The 21,395-nt window shown below is 33.4% G+C and overlaps 1 protein-coding gene across 5 annotated transcripts in view; it reads left to right on the plus strand.

Moving 5' to 3' along the window:
* LOC138318517 (TOG array regulator of axonemal microtubules protein 1-like) overlaps positions 1 to 21,395 on the plus strand; it is a 48,162-nt gene that overhangs the window by 14,017 nt on the left and 12,750 nt on the right. Inside the window, exons 4-13 of one of the 5 annotated variants that reach the window (XM_069260953.1) lie at positions 8,930 to 9,007; positions 10,322 to 10,369; positions 11,050 to 11,240; positions 13,640 to 13,678; positions 15,288 to 15,475; positions 16,246 to 16,538; positions 17,723 to 17,839; positions 19,791 to 19,981; positions 20,135 to 20,333; positions 21,149 to 21,224. In XM_069260953.1, the coding sequence (XP_069117054.1) occupies positions 8,930 to 9,007; positions 10,322 to 10,369; positions 11,050 to 11,240; positions 13,640 to 13,678; positions 15,288 to 15,475; positions 16,246 to 16,538; positions 17,723 to 17,839; positions 19,791 to 19,981; positions 20,135 to 20,333; positions 21,149 to 21,224 (1,420 nt within the window). The remainder of the gene's footprint in view (positions 1 to 8,929; positions 9,008 to 10,321; positions 10,370 to 11,049; positions 11,241 to 13,639; positions 13,679 to 15,287; positions 15,476 to 16,245; positions 16,539 to 17,722; positions 17,840 to 19,790; positions 19,982 to 20,134; positions 20,334 to 21,148; positions 21,225 to 21,395) is intronic. The other 4 variants (XM_069260957.1, XM_069260954.1, XM_069260955.1 and 1 more) reach the window with 4 other exon arrangements.

The following is a 21,395-nucleotide window of genomic DNA, read 5'->3' on the forward strand; positions in this document are numbered from 1 at the left end:
ATTTTTTTTATCCAAGAGACTGTATACATATATAGCTAAAGTAGTATTCCATTGATGTTAGAATGGTGACTTAATTCTGTTTCATCTATTACATAGCAATTATCAGATCAATATTTATCATTGTGTTCTCTTTTACTTGATGTGAAAGGATTTTTATCTCAGACAGGTTTTGTTCTTTTATTGGATTTTATTATGCATGATAGTTGTTTGTTTTTATGCTATTTGGAACTGAAAATGCTTGTATTTTTATTGAAAAAGACAAATTAATGACGGAGTTATTTTAATGACCTGATCAAAAAATTAATGAAATAGCTCCGAAATGTGTGTGTGTGTGAATGTATACCCAGTGTTTCTACTGTATTTACTGTAGCAGTGACAAGTTTAGTGTGCCATCCATCATTTCTGTGATAATCTGTTGATACAGATGCTATGTAAATATGTACCTACTTGGTATTGTGAAATCAACATGCTGCTGGGGACACACACAGCTGACCTTTATCTTACATTATACAGATGATGTATCACAAATCATCTCTAGAGCAGCTTCATATGATAAAATTTAATAATGTTTGTCATCAAGTTTAGGGAATAGGGATCTATTGACAATAACTGCTATGTGGGCAGGAGTAATTAATATGATCACCAAGGGAAAATATCCACCTTTCTGTTTCTAGCTACCACGCTTTAAAGATTTGGTCAAATCTAGTAGTTACAGGTATCTGATTATTTCAAACATTGCTGCTTGTTGAGTCTCTAAAGACCCTATCACTTTAAGAAGTACATGTATTGAATACACAATTTCATTTTCATTGCATTTTAGCGGAGTACCAAATAGAATGTCCTAATATGGTCAATAATGAGCATAAAACTTGTTAAAACTCTCATAAGTAAATGAATAGTTCTTGTAGCATTTCTCTTGTAAATGAGCAATTGTATAAGACTGAAACTATAAAAAAAGAAATGAAATGCATTTAAAAAAGGTGCCACCATTTTATATTAACATAATATAATCCAGAACTAAATGTTCAGTTAATATCACCCCACATCTAGTTCAGAACACATTTCCAAAACAAGTTTCACAACTTAGCAATTAAAAATTTCAGATAAAACACAGTTTGTAAAATATCAACAAAAGGTGGTAATGTCAATGTTTTATTGTTAATATTCATGAAATTCAAATGATATTCTTTGCAGTCTATTTAAGTTAGCCTTTGTGTCCTGATTAGCATTATAAAAATTGATCATCTTCAAGACAATCAAATTTTTACTATATTCACATAATTTTTAAACCAAAAGCTGACTTTGTGGCCATTTTTCTTATACATGTAAAATGTAATTTTTCCTTTTGATTGTGCTTATAAGGTATAAATTAAAGGTTCCTTTCAATATGTATAGCTAAATGAATTTTTGTATGATATAATTAAAGGTACTGTGTAATACAATGTTAAGTCCCGTACACTAAACCCTGAACACTGAACATGTATACATGTGTGCCTCCAGATTGGAATAAATTTGGATTAGAGATATAACACATGAGATAATAACTATGAATGTGGAGTTTTAAAGTTGTAAGATGTGCTTGGCCAGGCCTGTAAAATGTTTGGTTATTTAAGGTTAATTCTACTACAATAGATTAACACCAGATTTCTGGACAAGTGCCTACCGGCGAGTGTATTGTTAAGACTAGGCCTGCGAAAGGCTGATATAGGGTCAAAATGTAAATGAAAATTCTATTATTGGAATGGGAAAAGATCATGAGATCAATGTGTCATTCTTCAGGTTATTGTAGCTTGTCATGCTAAATGTTGAATAGAGGTGGAATCGGGATAAATCTATTAAATTAGATATATTTTTTGTTGATCAGCAAATTAAGATTTTAAATCTTGGGTCTGGTATTTCATTTGTAGCTCTTTTTATACAAATATACATGTACTTTTTAGTTGAGAGAAACCTTTGAAAAATAATTGTAGATGTTTGTATAAAATACATTTTAATAAGGAAATGGAAAGTAGTTGAGAAATGTGACAGTTATGGTAAACAATACTAAGTTATATCGTAAATAAGTTGTTTCCATGTGATGCATAAAGAATCATCATTGATTTTATAAGTTGACACTGTTGACTGCAAGATCAAACTCTGTCTATACGGTAATGAAGCATGTATTTCATTAGTGACACTAGGCCTAGAGTGACAGCAGTAACAATGATAGGTATATTAGTAAACAAAGCACAAGCTCACCCTTTCTGTCCCTTTTGTGATAGGAGGAAAGACACGCTATACGTATTGATATGGCATTAAAATTGTTTAAAGTTAAAAAGAAAAGAAAAAAGGGATAAGACTTATTGACTTGATTGATGTAGGGTTTTAAAACACTGCCCCCACATACACAAGAGGAAAAAAAAATAATGAATAAATTGATTAGAGATAAATTAGGAGAAATGACAGGAGTAAGAATGTTTTTCAAATTTTAGCATGATTTACATCTACTATATATTACATGAACTGAAAAGTTGACAAGGCTATAAGGAAGATTTTGATTCTGTGTTTATGTGTTTATACATTGGCTGAATCTTATCTTCATTTAAAAGTTGTGTGCTATATGTCAGGTAGCCTAGTTCTTCTTCCACCAACCAGAAGATAGTTAGCACAATAAATCACACACAAATCCATCTATTGAGATAGAATTGTGGTGAAGTTATCACGAGATTGTCTCCCCTTTGATGTATATGGTACGGAGAAGGAAGTGTACTTATTGTTGGGTATACATGTTTAAACAGAATAGTGGGATAGTAAACCTGTAAATTATATTTCATCTCCTTCCAGACACATGTACCCGGTAGTTGTTACTTGAATTCAATATTACATTTGGGTGAAGGGGGGAGGGGGGGGGGGGATTGAAGGAAATGAAAAATGAGAAGTAGTATCTTGATGTTTTATGTTTTGTATGTAAATGCATGTGGTTAAAACATTTATAATGAAAGAACATTGATGCCTACTGCACTTTTAAGAACTCTAGATCTTTGTTCCAAAATGACTTGTTATCTCCATCTTCCAACTTTAGGATAAAAACTCTAGATCTTTGTTCCATAATGACTTGTTATCTCCATCTTCCAACTAAAGAGGATAAAAACTCTAGATCTTTGTTCCACAATGACTTGTTATCTCCATCTTCCAACTAAAGAGGATAAAAACTCTAGATCTTTGTTCCATAATGACTTGTTATCTCCATCTTCCAACTAAAGAGAGGATAAAAACTCTAGATCTTTGTTCCATAATGACTTGTTATCTCCATCTTCCAACTAAAGAGGATAAAAACTCTAGATCTTTGTTCCACAATGACTTGTTATCTCCATCTTCCAACTAAAGAGGATAAAAACTCTAGATCTTTGTTCCATAATGACTTGTTATCTTCATCTTCCAACTAAAGAGGATAAAAACTCTAGATCTTTGTTCCACAATGACTTGTTATCTCCATCTTCCAACTAAAGAGGATAAAAACTCTAGATCTTTGTTCCACAATGACTTGTTATCTCCATCTTCCAACTAAAGAGGATAAAAACTCTAGATCTTTGTTCCATAATGACTTGTTATCTCCATCTTCCAACTAAAGAGGATAAAAACTCTAGATCTTTGTTCCACAATGACTTGTTATCTCCATCTTCCAACTAAAGAGGATAAAAACTCTAGATCTTTGTTCCAAAATGACTTGTTATCTCCATCTTCCAACTAAAGAGGATAAAAACTCTAGATCTTTGTTCCATAATGACTTGTTATCTCCATCTTCCAACTAAAGAGGATAAAAACTCAAGATCTTTGTTCCATAATGACTTGTTATCTCCATCTTCCAACTAAAGAGGATAAAAACTCTAGATCTTTGTTCCATAATGACTTGTTATCTCCATCTTCCAACTAAAGAGGATAAAAACTCTAGATCTTTGTTCCATAATGACTTGTTATCTCCATCTTCCAACTAAAGAGGATAAAAACTCTAGATCTTTGTTCCATAATGACTTGTTATCTCCATCTTCCAACTAAAGAGGATAAAAACTCTAGATCTTTGTTCCATAATGACTTGTTATCTCCATCTTCCAACTAAAGAGGATAAAAACTCTAGATCTTTGTTCCATAATGACTTGTTATCTCCATCTTCCAACTAAAGAGGATAAAAACTCTAGATCTTTGTTCCATAATGACTTGTTATCTCCATCTTCCAACTAAAGAGGATAAAAACTCTAGATCTTTGTTCCATAATGACTTGTTTATCTCCATCTTCCAACTAAAGAGGATAAAAACTCTAGATCTTTGTTCCATAATGACTTGTTATCTCCATCTTCCAACTAAAGAGGATAAAAACTCTAGATCTTTGTTCCATAATGACTTGTTATTCCCATCTTCCAACTAAAGAGGATAAAAACTCTAGATCTTTGTTCCATAATGACTTGTTATCTCCATCTTCCAACTAAAGAGGATAAAAACTCTAGATCTTTGTTCCATAATGACTTGTTATCTCCATCTTCCAACTAAAGAGGATAAAAACTCTAGATCTTTGTTCCATAATGACTTGTTATCTCCATCTTCCAACTAAAGAGGATAAAAACTCTAGATCTTTGTTCCAAAATGACTTGTTATCTCCATCTTCCAACTAAAGAGGATAAAAACTCTAGATCTTTGTTCCAAAATGACTTGTTATCTCCATCTTCCAACTAAAGAGGATAAAAACTCTAGATCTTTGTTCCATAATGACTTGTTATCTCCATCTTCCAACTAAAGAGGATAAAAACTCTAGATCTTTGTTCCATAATGACTTGTTATCTCCATCTTCCAACTAAAGAGGATAAAAAACTCTAGATCTTTGTTCCATAATGACTTGTTATCTCCATCTTCCAACTAAAGAGGATAAAAACTCTAGATCTTTGTTCCAAAATGACTTGTTATCTCCATCTTCCAACTAAAGAGGATAAAAACTCTAGATCTTTGTTCCATAATGACTTGTTATCTCCATCTTCCAACTAAAGAGGATAAAAACTCTAGATCTTTGTTCAAAAATGACTTGTTATCTCCATCTTCCAACTAAAGAGGATAAAAACTCTAGATCTTTGTTCCAAAATGACTTGTTATCTCCATCTTCCAACTAAAGAGGATAAAAACTCTAGATCTTTGTTCCATAATGACTTGTTATCTCCATCTTCCAACTAAAGAGGATAAAAACTCTAGATCTTTGTTCCATAATGACTTGTTATCTCCATCTTCCAACTAAAGAGGATAAAAACTCTAGATCTTTGTTCCATAATGACTTGTTATCTCCATCTTCCAACTAAAGAGGATAAAAACTCTAGATCTTTGTTCCATAATGACTTGTTATCTCCATCTTCCAACTAAAGAGGATAATCATGCAAGAGGCTCCTGTAGTATGGTATCATTATTTTGAATTTTTTGAAAAAACATGTCACTAGTGAGAGGATTTTAAAGTTATTTAATGTTTACAAATGCTTGCATCTTGAGTAAAAAATTGTCATGTAAAAACATGTTTGCAAGTATTCTCCTATTAAATTTCTATTGCTAACACTCTGATATCATTTCATATGAGTATGTGTAAATCATGAGAGCTCAGGAATTTCAGACATTCTCGGTTTTGGAAAGTAGAAAAAGGAAATTTAAATGTATACAAGCAACTCCAACATCTTTGGTGTTGTGCAATGCCTTGACTAATGGCTCTTGTGTCAGATAAAAATTGAAAAGACTCCAAAGATCTGAATAGAACAAGCTGAGAAGCTGTCACTTTTGAAAGTTGAGGTAAATGAAATGTGATAATTGGTTTATGGTCATAAAGCAAAACATTATGCATTAGAAAACATGCAATCATAAGTGGATCTTCTAGTCGTTGCCATTTCCTTTCAAATCGATTAACAGTGCTTCTTTTTTCTGTCTTTTCATATTAGACTAAAAAGTGATATGTTTTAAGTACAAGACACATTAAGGTGACCTTATTGAATGTCTCACAATTTAAGATACAGGCCATAAAGATACGACCGAATCACATTCTATTGACATGCAAAAATGATACTTAACAAATTTATATTGACGGGTACTGGAATACAGTTAGGTCACGTTAGATAGGCCAGACTGTTTATGGTGACTGCCTTTGGGGGGGATAGGTGTACTCCCAGTCATAATTATCATGGTTCCCATGTAATACATGATAGTTAATAGTGTCAGGTCTACAGCTAAGTACCCTTTCAAGATGATTTGTGATTATATGACATCGAGGGCAAACTGGTGAAATGGATTTTGCAAACATTTTAAGAGTATTTTTAAATGTTTTGAAGTGGACTTTACAGAAAGAATTTTAAATTGTTGCAATATCTGTTGTGTTGTGTAATGAGGCCTTGGTCCAGCGTGTGATAATCTTTAAAAAGACGGTTAAGTTTATACACTTTTTATGTGCTCCCCTATTGTCTAATGGATACAGTAAATGAAACATGTAGGGACTGTAGTTTACATATATGTATTTGGTCATATTTCCACTGGTTTATTGTCTTCTTCATTGTGTGGTATTATAAATGAAGTAAATATTGTTATGTGTAGGGGTGCATTTTAATGAAGAGAGATGTGTACGTAGCTTAGGTAACATGAGTATTAAAGTTGATATATCGGTGACCTGCGTGGACTGAGGTAACATAGGGTTTGTGTATTCATTATGATGAATTCGATGTGTTGATAAGGCCGAGTGTATAAATATGATACAAACAATGGGACAACACACCAGCGACAGTGACAACAACACGCTTAAAGTCTACCACACAGCTATTTCCTCTTATTGAATTTGACATGTTCGGTCCGAGATTTGTCTTAAATTTTGACACATGCTAGTGTTAGAGAGTAGACTTGACCCTGTTTGATACTCGCCGTGGGAGGGTAATGGAAATGTCAGCCAACACCTTCAAGTCATTGATCTGCTAATAACTTCAAACAGTCTATCCTCAATAAATACAACACTTGGTATTTCAATAGTTCCCATTCATGATTTACTAAGAAATTTATCTCCTAGTAACAATATATATAATGTCCAATTTTCAAAAAAAGATTTTCAACAATTTAAGTAATTAAAAATTAATTTATCTTAATGATTTGTTGGTAATGCCTAATGGCTTTCACTCATTAGACACACAAAGCCCGGTAATGTATAGCCCAAGTTCTGTGTTCATTCTTCTATGACCTCAATAAATCACTTCTCTCTAACTTATAATTAATGCAGGGTATATGTACGCACCATTGAATACAGGTAGATCACTACTGTATATATCTCAATAACAAGATAGTCATGTGACCTCTCGCGTGGATCGGGGATCCCTGGGGTATCTCTCACTACCCAGTAAATCAATGGTGGGTTATGTAGCGGTCAGTTGTAAAACACTGGACGCTGGTGTGGATGTACCTTTGAGATGCAGGACCCTCAAAAACCTAGTCATGTTTATAGTGTAGTGTGACTGGAGATCAGAGGGAATTTAATACAGTAAACAACATTTAGTGATAATGAATATTGGTTGGTGGATTGGATTTATCTGTGTGGTCAGATCACTATAAGATGACTTTTGGAGTGATCACAGTTATGGGACTCTTGGTCAGATCACTATAAGATGACTTTTGGAGTGGTCACAATTATGGGACTCTTGGTCAGATTACTATAAGATGACTTTTGGGGTGGTCACAGTTATGGGACTATCTTGTTCTGCCACTTCCAAAACCACAGGTAAAATTGTCAGTTGGTTTATGAACTTTATAAAAGATTTTTTTTTTTAATTTGTCTTACCTGTATTTGAGAGATCAGTTTAATTGTCATGAAGGCATTTTCAAATTTAAAGTAAAACTATGTAATGCTATTTACTACTGACATAATCAGTTAATCTTGTTATGTATACAAATTATAGGCTAAATGTTCAAACTTTGCACAATACCTATTGACATCCATTTATTGCTAGTATACCTATTGACATCCATTTATTGCTAGTAAGGCGATCAGGGATTGATTTCTGGGTTTGGTTGTATTTCATTAAGATAAAATCTGTTAAATGTTTTGTTTCATATATATTTGTTAATGTTATGATGAATGTGTCAAAAACACATAACAAAATTGTTTGAACAGTTCACTATCAAAAGCTTTCATTCCCCTGGGAAACTTCACTGATTGCCTAATCCAAGTGCATTTTATTTGTGTGGTATAGCTATTACTGAAACGGATTCAGTGACATTTTGTATTATTCTATATGTTATGCAGCCTGTCCATTAAGATATTATCCAACCTGTCAGTTTTTCTTACTGTAATGAGTGGTGACAGAGTATCATGGTACCTTTATCATCTAATGTATGCTAAATAGGCTTACTTGGAAACCGAATACTGCTCTATAAACCAAACCAATCTAACCTCATCTATAATTAAACACTTTCCGATCGGGAAGCACCCAGGGACGGGAAGGATTGTCGGTTGTCATGCATAGTTGCATTGATGATATTAGGTAGACATGTACATGGATCAGTAGATTTCTACATATTGCTCTTTGGCTGTCCTGTGTTTAATATAGGATACTGGTAAGAGTTCTGGTGTGAATAAAATCCTGGGAACACCCTTTTACACCCATTGTTCTTGTACAACTCCATTATTTGAAATCGGAGAAACTGGACCTTGTCACATGAGAAAATTAGGTCTCGTTTTAAAATGTGTTTCTATTTTGTATAATGGACTGTGTTATGAAATTGAAAACAGGCTTTAAATATTGAATGTTTGATGCTGAGATACATAATATGTACATATTGTTGAAAGTGATTGAAATTTGAAATGGACAAAAATCTGGTTTTAGAGGGGAGGATACATGATCTACTAGAAGAGTATATGTTTTGTATATTACCTACATTTATGAAATACACTTCACAGAACAACCACCACCGGTACCAGAAAAGGTTAAAACTAGTATGGTAAAACAACCCCCAAGTCCAAGTGTCCCAAAAGCTTGTAAGTTATAGCAAGTGTTTACAGATTCTTGTTTGTTATTGACTGCTAATATTGTTCGCTTAATTAATTAATATTATTAAAAATGTTGGGTTTTTTTAACAAGTGCTGTGAGATATGTGTTTTTGGAGGATAGAATATCAATGTATAAAACATACAAGAAATGAAAAGAGCATGAAATGGAAAAATACTATTTGAAATATTCATTGAATTCTTTTGAATATGTGTGCTTTAGAACGAGCTATGATCAGTTGAGACATCTTTGTTAAATGGCTAAGTGTTTTCTTATAAAGCTTTTGTCCCTGTCACTTGATATGTGGATAAGATCATAGAAATCATTAACACCATTTTGAGATATATAGAGGTAAAGACTGCTCTTTTAACACCTGCATGTTTTTGAGGTATGAAATGCTGAGGATCATATATATATATATATGTGAATGGGTAACCGAGATAAATCACTTTCCTGCAGTTGTCATAATGACGACTGTTTAAATGGAAGGTCTCAATGACGTACAATACTCTTTTGTCAACCTGTTCACTCAGGATTGCATTGGTTCTTTAGAATAGTACTGCACAAGCCTCTCCTCTGACGTTTTAACATACAAATGTCTGTGATGTTTAATTAAATTGCTCCAAGACAATATGTAAAGGAAAAGACTTGGTAATACTTATTTATAATGGTCAGCGATGAAATATGAGTATCAAAAAACTGGCTTTCTTTTTATATTGTCAATCAGCTCTGTTGTAAATGATTGAAAGGAATTATAGATGGTCCCGATGACTCATTCAGGAAGGCCTACTTTGTAAAACCAAACAGTGTTTTAACATGACATCTGCAGTATTTAATAGAAAATCTCATGCTTTTACTGGTAAATTGTGATTAACATTTCTTTGTAGAAATTAAAAAGAGAACAAAATCTATATAAAGACATTTAAAAACCATTGATGTTTTTCAATAAATGATTCTAAAATCATTAATTAGAAGAAGTTGAGCAAATGCATATGCAGTTTTATTGTGTATTTCACTTTAAAGGTTAATATAGGAGTGACCTATCAAACTAAATAAACTGATGTCTTCGTCCTAGAGATTCTAATTCATCATTGTGAGTAGATTTAACTTAGATTAAATTTATAGGTGTCCATATTGAAACAGTGATTACTCTGCTGGAGCGCTTGGTCCTAAATGTACTTTATAAAGAGTGGCTTTGAACGTCTTGTTTTTGCTTATATTTTGTCATCACCTAATCATTTTTGAGTTCATACAAAAGTGACTTTATGGTATTGTTTATTATGGTGCATCCTGTTTTTCACCAGACGTGGCTGCATCTCCCATTTCTCCCATTGAAGTCGACTATTGGAGAGGTAGAACAAAAAACTATTGATGTTGTATTTTACTTTTCTTATTGTTATTGTTCTCTTTCCATTTTAGTCATATTGAATGTTTTCTGTACATTTCTAAAGGAAAACTAGTATGCTGCATGCATTGTGATCATGTAAAAAGTTGTTTATTAGATATATAATATCTGATATGGCTTTAAACTTAATTAAAAAAGACATCTTTGTAAGCTTTAAATTCAATTTTTTTTCATTTTTCTTAGTGTAGCATTGTGTATGTTTGATATTCTTAGGTGGTTAGACATGGAGATGAAGAAATGTTTTGAAATAGATTGTAGAGAATGACATATGTACTATTAGATATAATATATTCAGGATTTTGAGAAGGAATATTTATAAATTAAAATTGTTTTGATTCATTTTCTTTCTCACTGATGTTGCATGATTTTGTTGTGTTGTCTTGATGATCTAATTACCATTGTTTGATCTAATTGACAAATTTAGTGGCTGTTTTCTCTTGTCTTTTAAATTAATTGTCATCTGCATGCCAACTCATCGAAAAAGTCATGAAGTCAAATAAAAACCTTATTCCAGTCCTGGTATATGGTTTTAATTTCAGTAAAGTCTAGTTACATGGTAATGAAAGCTCAGATATGTTAGATACGTTATCACATGTATGTTATCTATACCAATTTGTCTCTTTCCAGCCAATGATGAGTCCCCCATCCCCCTTAAACCCACACTGGCCCGTTCTGCCACCAAACGTAGTACCAAGAAGGTACCACCAATATCCACTGCTCAGTCGGACAAGTTCTCATCCATGCACAAGGAAGATGACAGTGACAGTGCATATGCAGCTTCTCTGGAAAGCAACATGGAAAAGGAGTCGCATCAAGAGGTAAGAACACAATCCTCAAGACGAGTCTGGAGAAGGTCAAAGGTCACATTGTTTTAATGTTGTAATCCCTGGGGTAGTATCACCAGTTCAGTGCAGTTGCATGGGTCTCCACCTTTATCATATTGTGCACATTGGGCACCATGTATAGAATTAGTAATTATATGTAGGCCTTCTTTCAGTAATAAATCTTTCTTCTACTAGGGTTGTTGGTCAAACAATTTACTGTCCAAAGTTATTGGTCCTAATCTCTGGCTCAAGTGACAAAAAAGTCATAGAAAATACCAATAGCATTCATTCTGAAATTTTCGTTAAGCTTTTACTATCACTTTTTAGACACTTTTCATTATTTATCAATATATATTTTTGTCTTTTTTTTTCAAATTTAGCATATCGTAGTGCAAGTTAATTGTAGTTGGTGTAGTTATTTAACTTCTATTTTTTGCACCATTATTGGATAAAAATGAGCTTTTAGATGCATGTAATACATCATATATAGTACTACGGTGTTGGGTGGTTACTAATGGACATGATATTATTCCATGATTAATGATATGAAAATTTTAGAGTTTGGGGGTCAGAAGGGAGTTGATCTTCAAGTCTGATATATGACACATCCAGTTATCGGATATATCTGATAGTACAAACATTGAGTGCTATATATACCAGATATTAAAAAATGTAAATACACTCAAACCTGTCTTAAAGAGTATTCTCAACAGAAACATTTGACAAAAATCCTCTTCCTTCTTTAGGTTTTAGAGCATACTGTATAATTATGGCTTCCAGCAATGAGAACTTTTGTCAGTAATCTGTTGCATATGACATTGATAGATAGTTTTTGTATCAATTAGGCTAAGGTTCATCACTGTAATTAGGGTGTGTCCTTTTCCATGTAAAGTGGTGAGGACTTTTAAGCTGAATGGAGGTTTAGTGTTAAAAGTAGACAGATATATACAAGTAACTGGTCACGTTAATGAAGTGTAAAATTAAAGACGTCTGATGAAGATCCCATGTGTAAAGTAGGAAACCTGGTCATGTCTGGACACATGCTTTACCCTTACATTTAACTAACAGTGTTTAGCTTCTATGGCTGGTCTGTTGAAAACTAAGATAATACTGGCCTTTAATTTTAACCATTGTGTAAACACAGTTATTGTTGAAGACCATTTATTGAGTGCCAGCTTGTGATTTAACAGACTAAGTTTTTCTTTGGATTTCATTCATAGTATGTGGGACATTTTCTCTCATTTATTGGATTGACACGATAATTAGAATATGGAAATCAAAACGAACTTGAGATTCATAGAGCTCTGTGATTTAGTTAATACACTTTTCAACACTTCGTCCCTGTGAAAGTGTAAGAAGGCAATTACAAATCTAGCCCATAGAAAAGTTGGTGATCTATCAAAATCTTTATCAATGTTAGAGGGATTTTCATTGCACCATTCTTTTCTTTCTGGTATTTTTCTTGTTAATCATCCATGCATGTTATCACAGTATCCTTCATTTTTTGTGGAGCTTTTCAAAAGGAATTTTGATATCATGATGATTTGAAAGATAAATCATTGACTACTTCAATATATGTATATGTATACAGAAGTGTCATCATGGTCTTGGAGCATTTCACATAAGATCGATGAAATCATTCAAGTTATCCACAAAATATGAAAGGTATAATTCAAGTTCTTTATCAATGTATTGAAAATCAGGTAGACCTCACACGGTCACATTACACAAATAGTAGACACACTGTACACCTGACTTGATGTCTAGGTGCTGGGTCAGCTTCAGTGAAACAAGCCTGTACACCTGACTTAGGACTGGACATCTAGGTGCTGGGTCAGCTTCAGTGAGACAAACCTGTACACCCGACTTAGGGCTCGAGGTCTAGGTGCTGGGTCAGCTTCAGTGAGACAAGCCTGTACACCTGACTTAGGACTGGACATCTAGGTGCTGGGTCAGCTTCAGTGAGACAAACCTGTACACCCGACTTAGGGCTCGAGGTCTAGGTGCTGGGTCAGCTTCAGTGAGACAAACCTGTACACCTGACTTAGGGCTCGAGGTCTAGGTGCTGGGTCAGCTTCAGTGAGACAAACCTGTACACCTGACTTAGGACTCGAGGTCTAGGTGCTGGGTCAGCTTCAGTGAGATAACCCTATTAACCCAGCGCCAGCGTCTCTCTGTCACAAAGGGACCAGAATATATTGTTATTTTCAAAAACAAACACCTCATAAACAAATTCTTTAACTTCTATAAATCTTGCACATTTATACAAAAAACACATGGAGTGACCTCTTTCAATGACCTCTGGCCCTTTCCACTATGTCTTTTTTATGCTATATTCTTTCCTTTGGGGAAGTTTTCCACTGAATAGTGAGTTGATATGTTTTTATTGACAGATGATGAAGTACCTCAACAGTATCCGCAATGGTTCCAAGGTTGGTTTGAATGCACTCCCGCATGTTATTCAATTTTCATTTTTTGGGTTTATTTTTCACCTCCAGAAAAATGTCCCTTGTTTGTTTTCTCTCATTTGTATTAACAAAACTCCATTAACAATAACTTGTTTGTTGACCAGCTTCCTTTGAGAAGGCTGTATTTGATTTACATACGACTTTATGATGTGATGTGAACATTTTAACTACATTAATTTGTCATTAATTATTTACATATTATCAATAACCCATATTTAACTGCCTCATAGTTAATGTGTCCACGTATAATAGATTTCAAGCACTACTATTACTGTAAATAAGTATCGGAACTTAACAACAAGAAATGCAAAGATAATAATGAAATTTCTGCAGTCAAGTTATATGGTACATGCATATGTGATGATTAGATAGTAGTTGATATGTGTACAGAAATATGTCCTGTATAAAAATGTTTACTTTCATAAAGATCATTATATATTTTGGGTAAAATAATTGTATTTATGAAAGTACCATAATGTAGAATACATAATTGTGTGTAAATTGTTATTCTGAAAGTTTCGTTTTTATGCTGGGGCAAAAATGTAGATAGACAATGTGTTTCTTCATTTGCTGTCGAGTGAATAGGACTGAGTGTATATACCCAGTATTCATAGTATAGAAAATTATTTCATTATTTTCTGTTAATTTAAATAAGATAAGGGAAATATTTTCTTCTCATTATTTTTCAGCTTTAGCTACTTTTGCAAAAACTTTAAGCTTTTCTGGTGCCTATTGTAGTAATATTAATTGATATTAAATCATTTTGCTTACTTTGAATTTAACATTTGGACCTTGTTGGTCATTCATACATATTCATACAAACTCTTACGTTAAAAATATTGTTCTGTCAAATATTTACCTTTTCATATCACATGCTTTTATAAGTTCTTAACTGCTATGTTCAAATCGGGCATTTGTTCACGAGTTGAAAAATTATGAAAAGATATTTTATAATTACATATTCAAAAAAATTTATAGAAATTGATGGACCATCTTGAAATAGTGTGTTAAGGTTTCATTACCCTGTATTTTACCCAGTATTAATATTGCATGTGGTTAATGCCAGAAGATGGTAGAGTAAATTTAAACCCATGTGTGTGTGCGCATGATAGGGTGAATCTGAGGACAAGTGATGTGTAGAATGCATGGGATAGGTATAAGTTAAGTTATAAACATACCATTAGGATGAAATACCCATCTAAGAAACACATTATGACATGTATTACACTTGATGATATAGAGAAATATGAATAAAAAATGACAATGTATATAAGGTTACAAAATACTAAAAAATTTTTTTATTAAAACACAATTTATATTGATTTTTGGACATAGCTAGAATTTAAAACCAGAAAGAGCACTTTCTTAAGCTCTCATATTAGTTTCTTTATCAGTAATTTGATTACCTACACAAAGCATTTTATTATCTCCTGAAGGATTGTCATATTTGTTGAATTTATTTCAGCAACTTGTTGATGACTGGGTGTCAACTGTCAAGCTGTTTTGAGGCTGTCAGGAGAGATCTGATGTAATGTATGTATGTAGTCCTTCAGACTTCATCTTTGATTTGCAGATGATGAAGTCCTTACAAGGAATCCGGAGCAGTGCCCACAAAAAGAAAGAAAAAGTTGTGCTAGAGAAAAACACAAGCTTGACGTCAAGGTCTCCTTCACCAGATTTCCACGAGAGTGGGATATGGAGCACATCGTCACGAGATAACGATTCCGATGCTAGCTCTCTTTCAAATCGAAGCAAGAAAAGGTAATCATTTCATCGTTGCTTACAAAAACGTTCTTGTCATGTAAATGTACTTCTACCACAATATGCGCTGTTATTCAACTGGGGTATCGAAAATAAACGATGCAGCTGTTGATTAACAATTTGTTTATACACGTTGTATAAACTCTGTACGCATTCTGATTGGCTGACACGATGAACTTTGACCGAACTACATCTTTTCTCAGTGTCATATCATCTTTTGTCAAAGTCATCAATAATCGAGTGACGTCATGCTATGCTGTGATAGCCGCTTGACACCAAAACTGCTGTTGGATTGCGTACTTATCCTCGTCGTATTTGTATCGGCTAAAATAGGATATTATTGTGGTAGAAACAGGTCACACGACTTGTGGTTGTTGGATATTGAATTTATTCCACACTCAAAAGTTAATTTTGTAAAGTTACAAAAGACACTCGCTAAAGCTCGTGTCTTTTGTAACTTTTAAAAAAATAACTCACTCGTGTGGAATAAATTCCATATCCAACAACCACTCGTTGTGTAACCTCTATTTATAGAATTCTGGAAACAAAAATATTGATATTAACATGCCAGTTTGAAGTAAGGAAACTTTAATAATTTCTTCTTGACTTGGTTTAAAAGATAATTTTTGTAGATAATTCTTTTTTGCAGAATCCTGGTCTAATAGATAAGAAAAATAATACCTGGGGCAACACAAGAAGCAATTTTTTGGTTTGTGGAAGAAAATAAGAAAACATATAGTTAATTTTAAAAAATCCTCTTTTTTTCGTAGCAAAAAGGTGGAATCTCCATTTGAGTCAAGACCAAAGTTAGCAAGATCAGAAGTGGATTTGAGGAAAAGTAGCAGCAGTCGTGATGTGATGGATTATGGGTCTGATGTTACCGACTCTAGCAGTAGTAGTAGTACATTACACATAGATTACAACCCTGTTAGTGGCGTGACCTTCAGGGAAAACCGCAACTCAGACGTCCAGGTGGTAGGTCGTGGATACAACGACGACCCTACGTCCGAATCAAAGGCCACTGCTGCAGCCAATAACAAGGCACGTCGACGCACACAGAAAGGTAACAGCTGTGATCTCTGTATGTGATGGGAAATACTGGACTGAAACTCTCCTATCCTCAACATCTTATATCAGTGTGGAAATAAAAAATGTCTTAACTTTAGTAAAAACTGATGGAAGCAGTGATCTTCAATTTGTGCACAATCACATTTTTTGTAGATTGAAACATTTTCTTAAAAGAGAATCCAAGACAAATTATTTAAAAATATACGTTATCTTTTGAAATTGATAACTTAAAGAAAAATGTGATATTGCTTTTCTATTGATATTTTGAAGGAAAGAAAAGAAATGTCGTAGGTGATTGTGAACTATTATAAAGGTCTATAAGATGCTTACCCTCTGTTTGTATTCCTCTTAACATGGAAATCCTATACATCATCACTATAACCAACTCTTTATCAGAGGGTCTCTGTCGACATGCATGTCCCTAACATAACGGAGTAGTAGGCGGATATGGTGCTTTAACACACAAAACAATCAGAAATCTAAAATTGGCCCAATTTGATCATCCATATGGAAAATTCAAAGTAATACTGAATCACTTTGTGAAGTTTCACTGCATGTGTTCTTGGGACTTGCATGTTATTAATTCATAATAATGTAAATTAATTTTGCCTGGATAGGAATTCATTCCATTGGACTTTGTTATGTATAGAATCTATGATAATGATGATGATTTGCCCTCAAATAGTTCAATTATTTGGGCAACAAAGGTAATGACCTGTTCAACAGATTCTCTATTTTATTTTCAAAATAAAAATTCACAAATATTTAGTTCACCCTTGAATATATTTTTTTCAAATCCATCAATTTATTTTTTTATTTAAATTGATTACTTTGAAAAATGAAACAGAATATATTTCTTTATTTAATTCATTTTAACTCACTGAGAACTACAAGATGTGAACATAGATGAATAATGTTTATGGGCCTTTAGTTTTGCTTCTTCAGTACACAACATAGTTAAGGTGATGAACAAACTTTTCAATTTTCAAATTCATGTTAAAAAGAAGCAAAATACAAATCTAGATCTATAAGAAAAAATCTGAAGAATATTCACCACTTAGGATAAAAACAAATAAGAGATAGCCCGGTACCCTAATGGAATGTCTTCCTGATAAGAGTGGCCTAAATCACTGTCCTTCACCTCACATATCCCAGCATTCCATGATGTCTTTTTTTCAGGACCATTATTGTCCCCTCTGGGCGTGGCTTCGTCCAACAGTCTCGGCTCCGTGGAGCTAGATGATGACCAAGCCCCGGCCAAGGATGGAAACATTGGTGTTCGAGTGGTGGGCAGGGGTAGGTGTCTATAGTGTTTACACTGCTAGAGTATGGGAGGCGTCTGTCAGGGAGATGGATCGGATCATTTAATGTGTTAGGTGGAGATTCCAAATCTCGTCTCAAGGGGTTAAAGATTCAAAGATTCAAATGTTGGAAGACTGTTGTATTCGGCTCTGGTGTTAACAAAACTATTCACATCGGCATTTGATGAAGAGCTTGTTGAGAAAGGAGGGGACCCATTTAGATTTGTAAAAAGACTGATGTTAGATGATGATAGAAGACAGAAGTTCTGCCATATTAATGTTTTTATGGGATAATCATTTTAATGATAACTACTTCTTAAATATAATTGGAAATCATCTGATTCAAAAGAAGGCTTGAAAGGAACTATGTTGAAAATTGTCTTGAGGTTTGGTTTGAAAAATGAAAATGTTTTAACACAATGAAGTCTAGATAGTTAAGAAAATAGGTTGAGTTGCTGGGATAAATACATCAGTGTCCTTTCTGAATCAAATTTTGCTTCCTTCATGCTGTTTCTCAGTATACTGTAAACGTGGAAAATTACACTAATCATGTGAAGGTCGCTTGATCACAAAAATTCCCCCCACATGTAATATTTTGTACTTGCTTAAACTCCATAGAAGAAAGATCAATTTGTTACATGAATTGAATTTGTTGATAAAACGATAAAGAATACAGTAATGATAACAGATCTTTCAGAAATTGAAAAAAAGAAATTGTAAAACAAATTGCATTGGCTAAAAAACAACCAATATGGAAATCACCTTGAATGGTAAACAAAAGCTTGAAAATCAGATAATTATTTGAAAAGACTTTAAAGGCCCATTACCTTTCCGGAGCAAAATATAACGGTTTCTTAAAAAAATTAATAACATAAGAAAATGCATACCGATGACCTAAAATAAGGTTACGACACCAAACATGTGCAAGATTTCCTGCGTAATATATGAAAACAGCGGAGAGTCAATTCGTTGTTTTGCCGTCTGGTGCAGTGATAGTCAACTACCGCGCGGTATTTAGGAAGACGGCGGGAAACATAATACGACCCGCGTTATGAAAATAAACATTTTATTTATTTTAATCAAATCGTTCAGAAGGTGATGATAAAGTAGTATTAACGGTAAGTAAATAAATTTTAAGACTCTACAAAATTATCGATCTTGTTTTACATTCCCATTTTAAAAATTAAAAGCCGTTTCGGAAAGGTAGTGGGCCTTTAAAGACTTTTTAAAGACTTTTAACAACCTGTCCCCAAGTTGCTGCATGGCAATTACTTGTGTGTAAAAGCACTGGTCAAAATAGTCAGAATCGAGGGGCAATTATGATTAATGTTAATTGATGGTAGCCAGTACTGTTTGATATAATGATATTGTATTAAGATTCTAGGCAAGCAGGAAGTAAGGGAGGCAACTCTTACAAATGTTTAGAATTTACGCAATATTTACTGATGAATTCAAGAAATTAACACTTACAAAAATGTCCATGTTTACAGTACTAGTTTAAAAATAGACTGAGGATTATCCTAATTAACAAAAATAACCTCATCTGATCTCCTGTCATTTCTGATAACCGATACCTCGTCTACTTCTTCAATACTTAACTGTCTATCTCTAAAGGGGACCTGTACCTAGCTACGTCACTTTTAACTCCAATTATACAGACTGATTTGATTCATTTATCATAAATGTTTATTACTAAATCATTATTGCAAATTGAATTACTTATGATTATTGATGATAATTTTGTGATTTCAGACTTTTCACTGTAATGAATTAGCCACTCTGTATACACTGATCACTGTTTGACACTCCTCACTGTCTGGTAGATAATTAGATAACTGGCACGTTTTGGCAATATTTACCCTTAACAGTGTGCAGTGGTGTGAGTCTCTTGTAGCATTAAAATCCTTGTGAAGTTTTATGATATAATAACTATTTTGTACCTATAGGAATGTTTGACTCCAGTAATGGGACAGACCATGCTGTTACTGTCGGCAATTCTCAGTCACAGGACCGCTATGACAACCGGTCAATGAAGTCTGACCGCCGTGACATGCCTAATGTCGTTGTTGGGGTTAGCATGAACAGACAGGGCTCCAGTGATGAACCATATGTGGATGATCCCAGTTACAGTACTGAGGTTTGTAAGATTATCAATACTCTCAAATTATTTTTCTTTCCGTCTTATTTAACATTGTTCCTGTTTTGAAAAGCCAACCAGAATTATTAGTATGTACATGTACAGTGGAGTTAAATATCCCTTGATATTTGATGACCTGCTTTCGTTTTGCAGGATCCCAACAAATCCATGAGCAGAGCCATGAGAGATCGAATCATACAGGCTCAAAAACAAAAAGAGGAGGAACTGGAAAGGGAAAGAAGAGAGCGAGAAAAGAAGAAGCAGGAGCATGAAGAGAAACTAAGGAAGGAACGAGAAAGGCAACAGGAGAAGCTTCGTCGATTGAATACCAGCGAAAGTTTAGGTATAGAGTGTAAGTGTTATTAACATCACTTGGCACCACATGTTTGATGTTTCACAGATCCACTATCTACCAATGCAGAATTATCTACTCTAATGAGAAGGTATTGATTATCCTTATTAATAAGAGACACAACAGTCAATACCTACAGAGAGGAGAAGATAACTCCGCAATGTTAAAACATGGAGGAATTCAGTGGTTTTGTATAGGTGATTTACAGGATGCATTTGGCTTTTTCACTTTACTTTCATTAGGCAGAAAGAAGACAGACATATGGATGTACATATAAAAAAATACAAAGCAAACATACAATTTGCATTTGTGAAAATATTTGTGAAAGAATAAAACACAGAAAAGTTGTGATCATTCATCATCAAGCTATTCATACTAATCTATATATAGTGTTTGGCAGGTGTTGTATGATTTTAAAAATAACAAGTTTTCAATATGAAGGAATACACTCCTAAATACACCTTTTGTCTTTGACATGCTAAAGCATTTTTTGTCACATTTGATTTACAATTGATCAAAGCCTAGATTGTAATAACAATGTGTGATATACAATATTTTGTAACTGTAGCCCTTTGATTTGACATCTTTGCAATACAAATTGTGTCATTGATAATGTCTGTTATAAATTTTCTGCATAAATTTAAGAAAAATTCCATTATTCCACCATTTTTAAGTGTTGTATGACTTGTTAATTTGACTTTATGACTTAAATATTTTAATACAAAATGAAGTTTTGAATATCTTTGATACTGTAAATCTTTTCCTTTTTTTCTTTTACTAAGTAGTCCTTCATTATGTATTATTTTATTTTTCAGCATTATCTATATCCGGTTCTAATACACCGAAAACAAAAACATCGCCAGCTTTCTCACCTCGCAAAAGGACGAAACCGTAAGAGTTCACTTTAGCTTCCATTTTGTTTCATAAATTAACTGATTTTTGCCTTTGAACTTGAAGGCATTTGCTCATTATGGAATCTTAAAAGTGAAGCATTTTGAAGTACTTTCAGTATTTAATATTTCTGCAAACAAATAACAATTTGAGTCATATTTTATTGTAATG

Source organism: Argopecten irradians, chromosome 3, assembly GCF_041381155.1.
Source record: "Argopecten irradians isolate NY chromosome 3, Ai_NY, whole genome shotgun sequence".
Taxonomy (NCBI): Eukaryota; Metazoa; Mollusca; class Bivalvia; order Pectinida; family Pectinidae; genus Argopecten; species Argopecten irradians.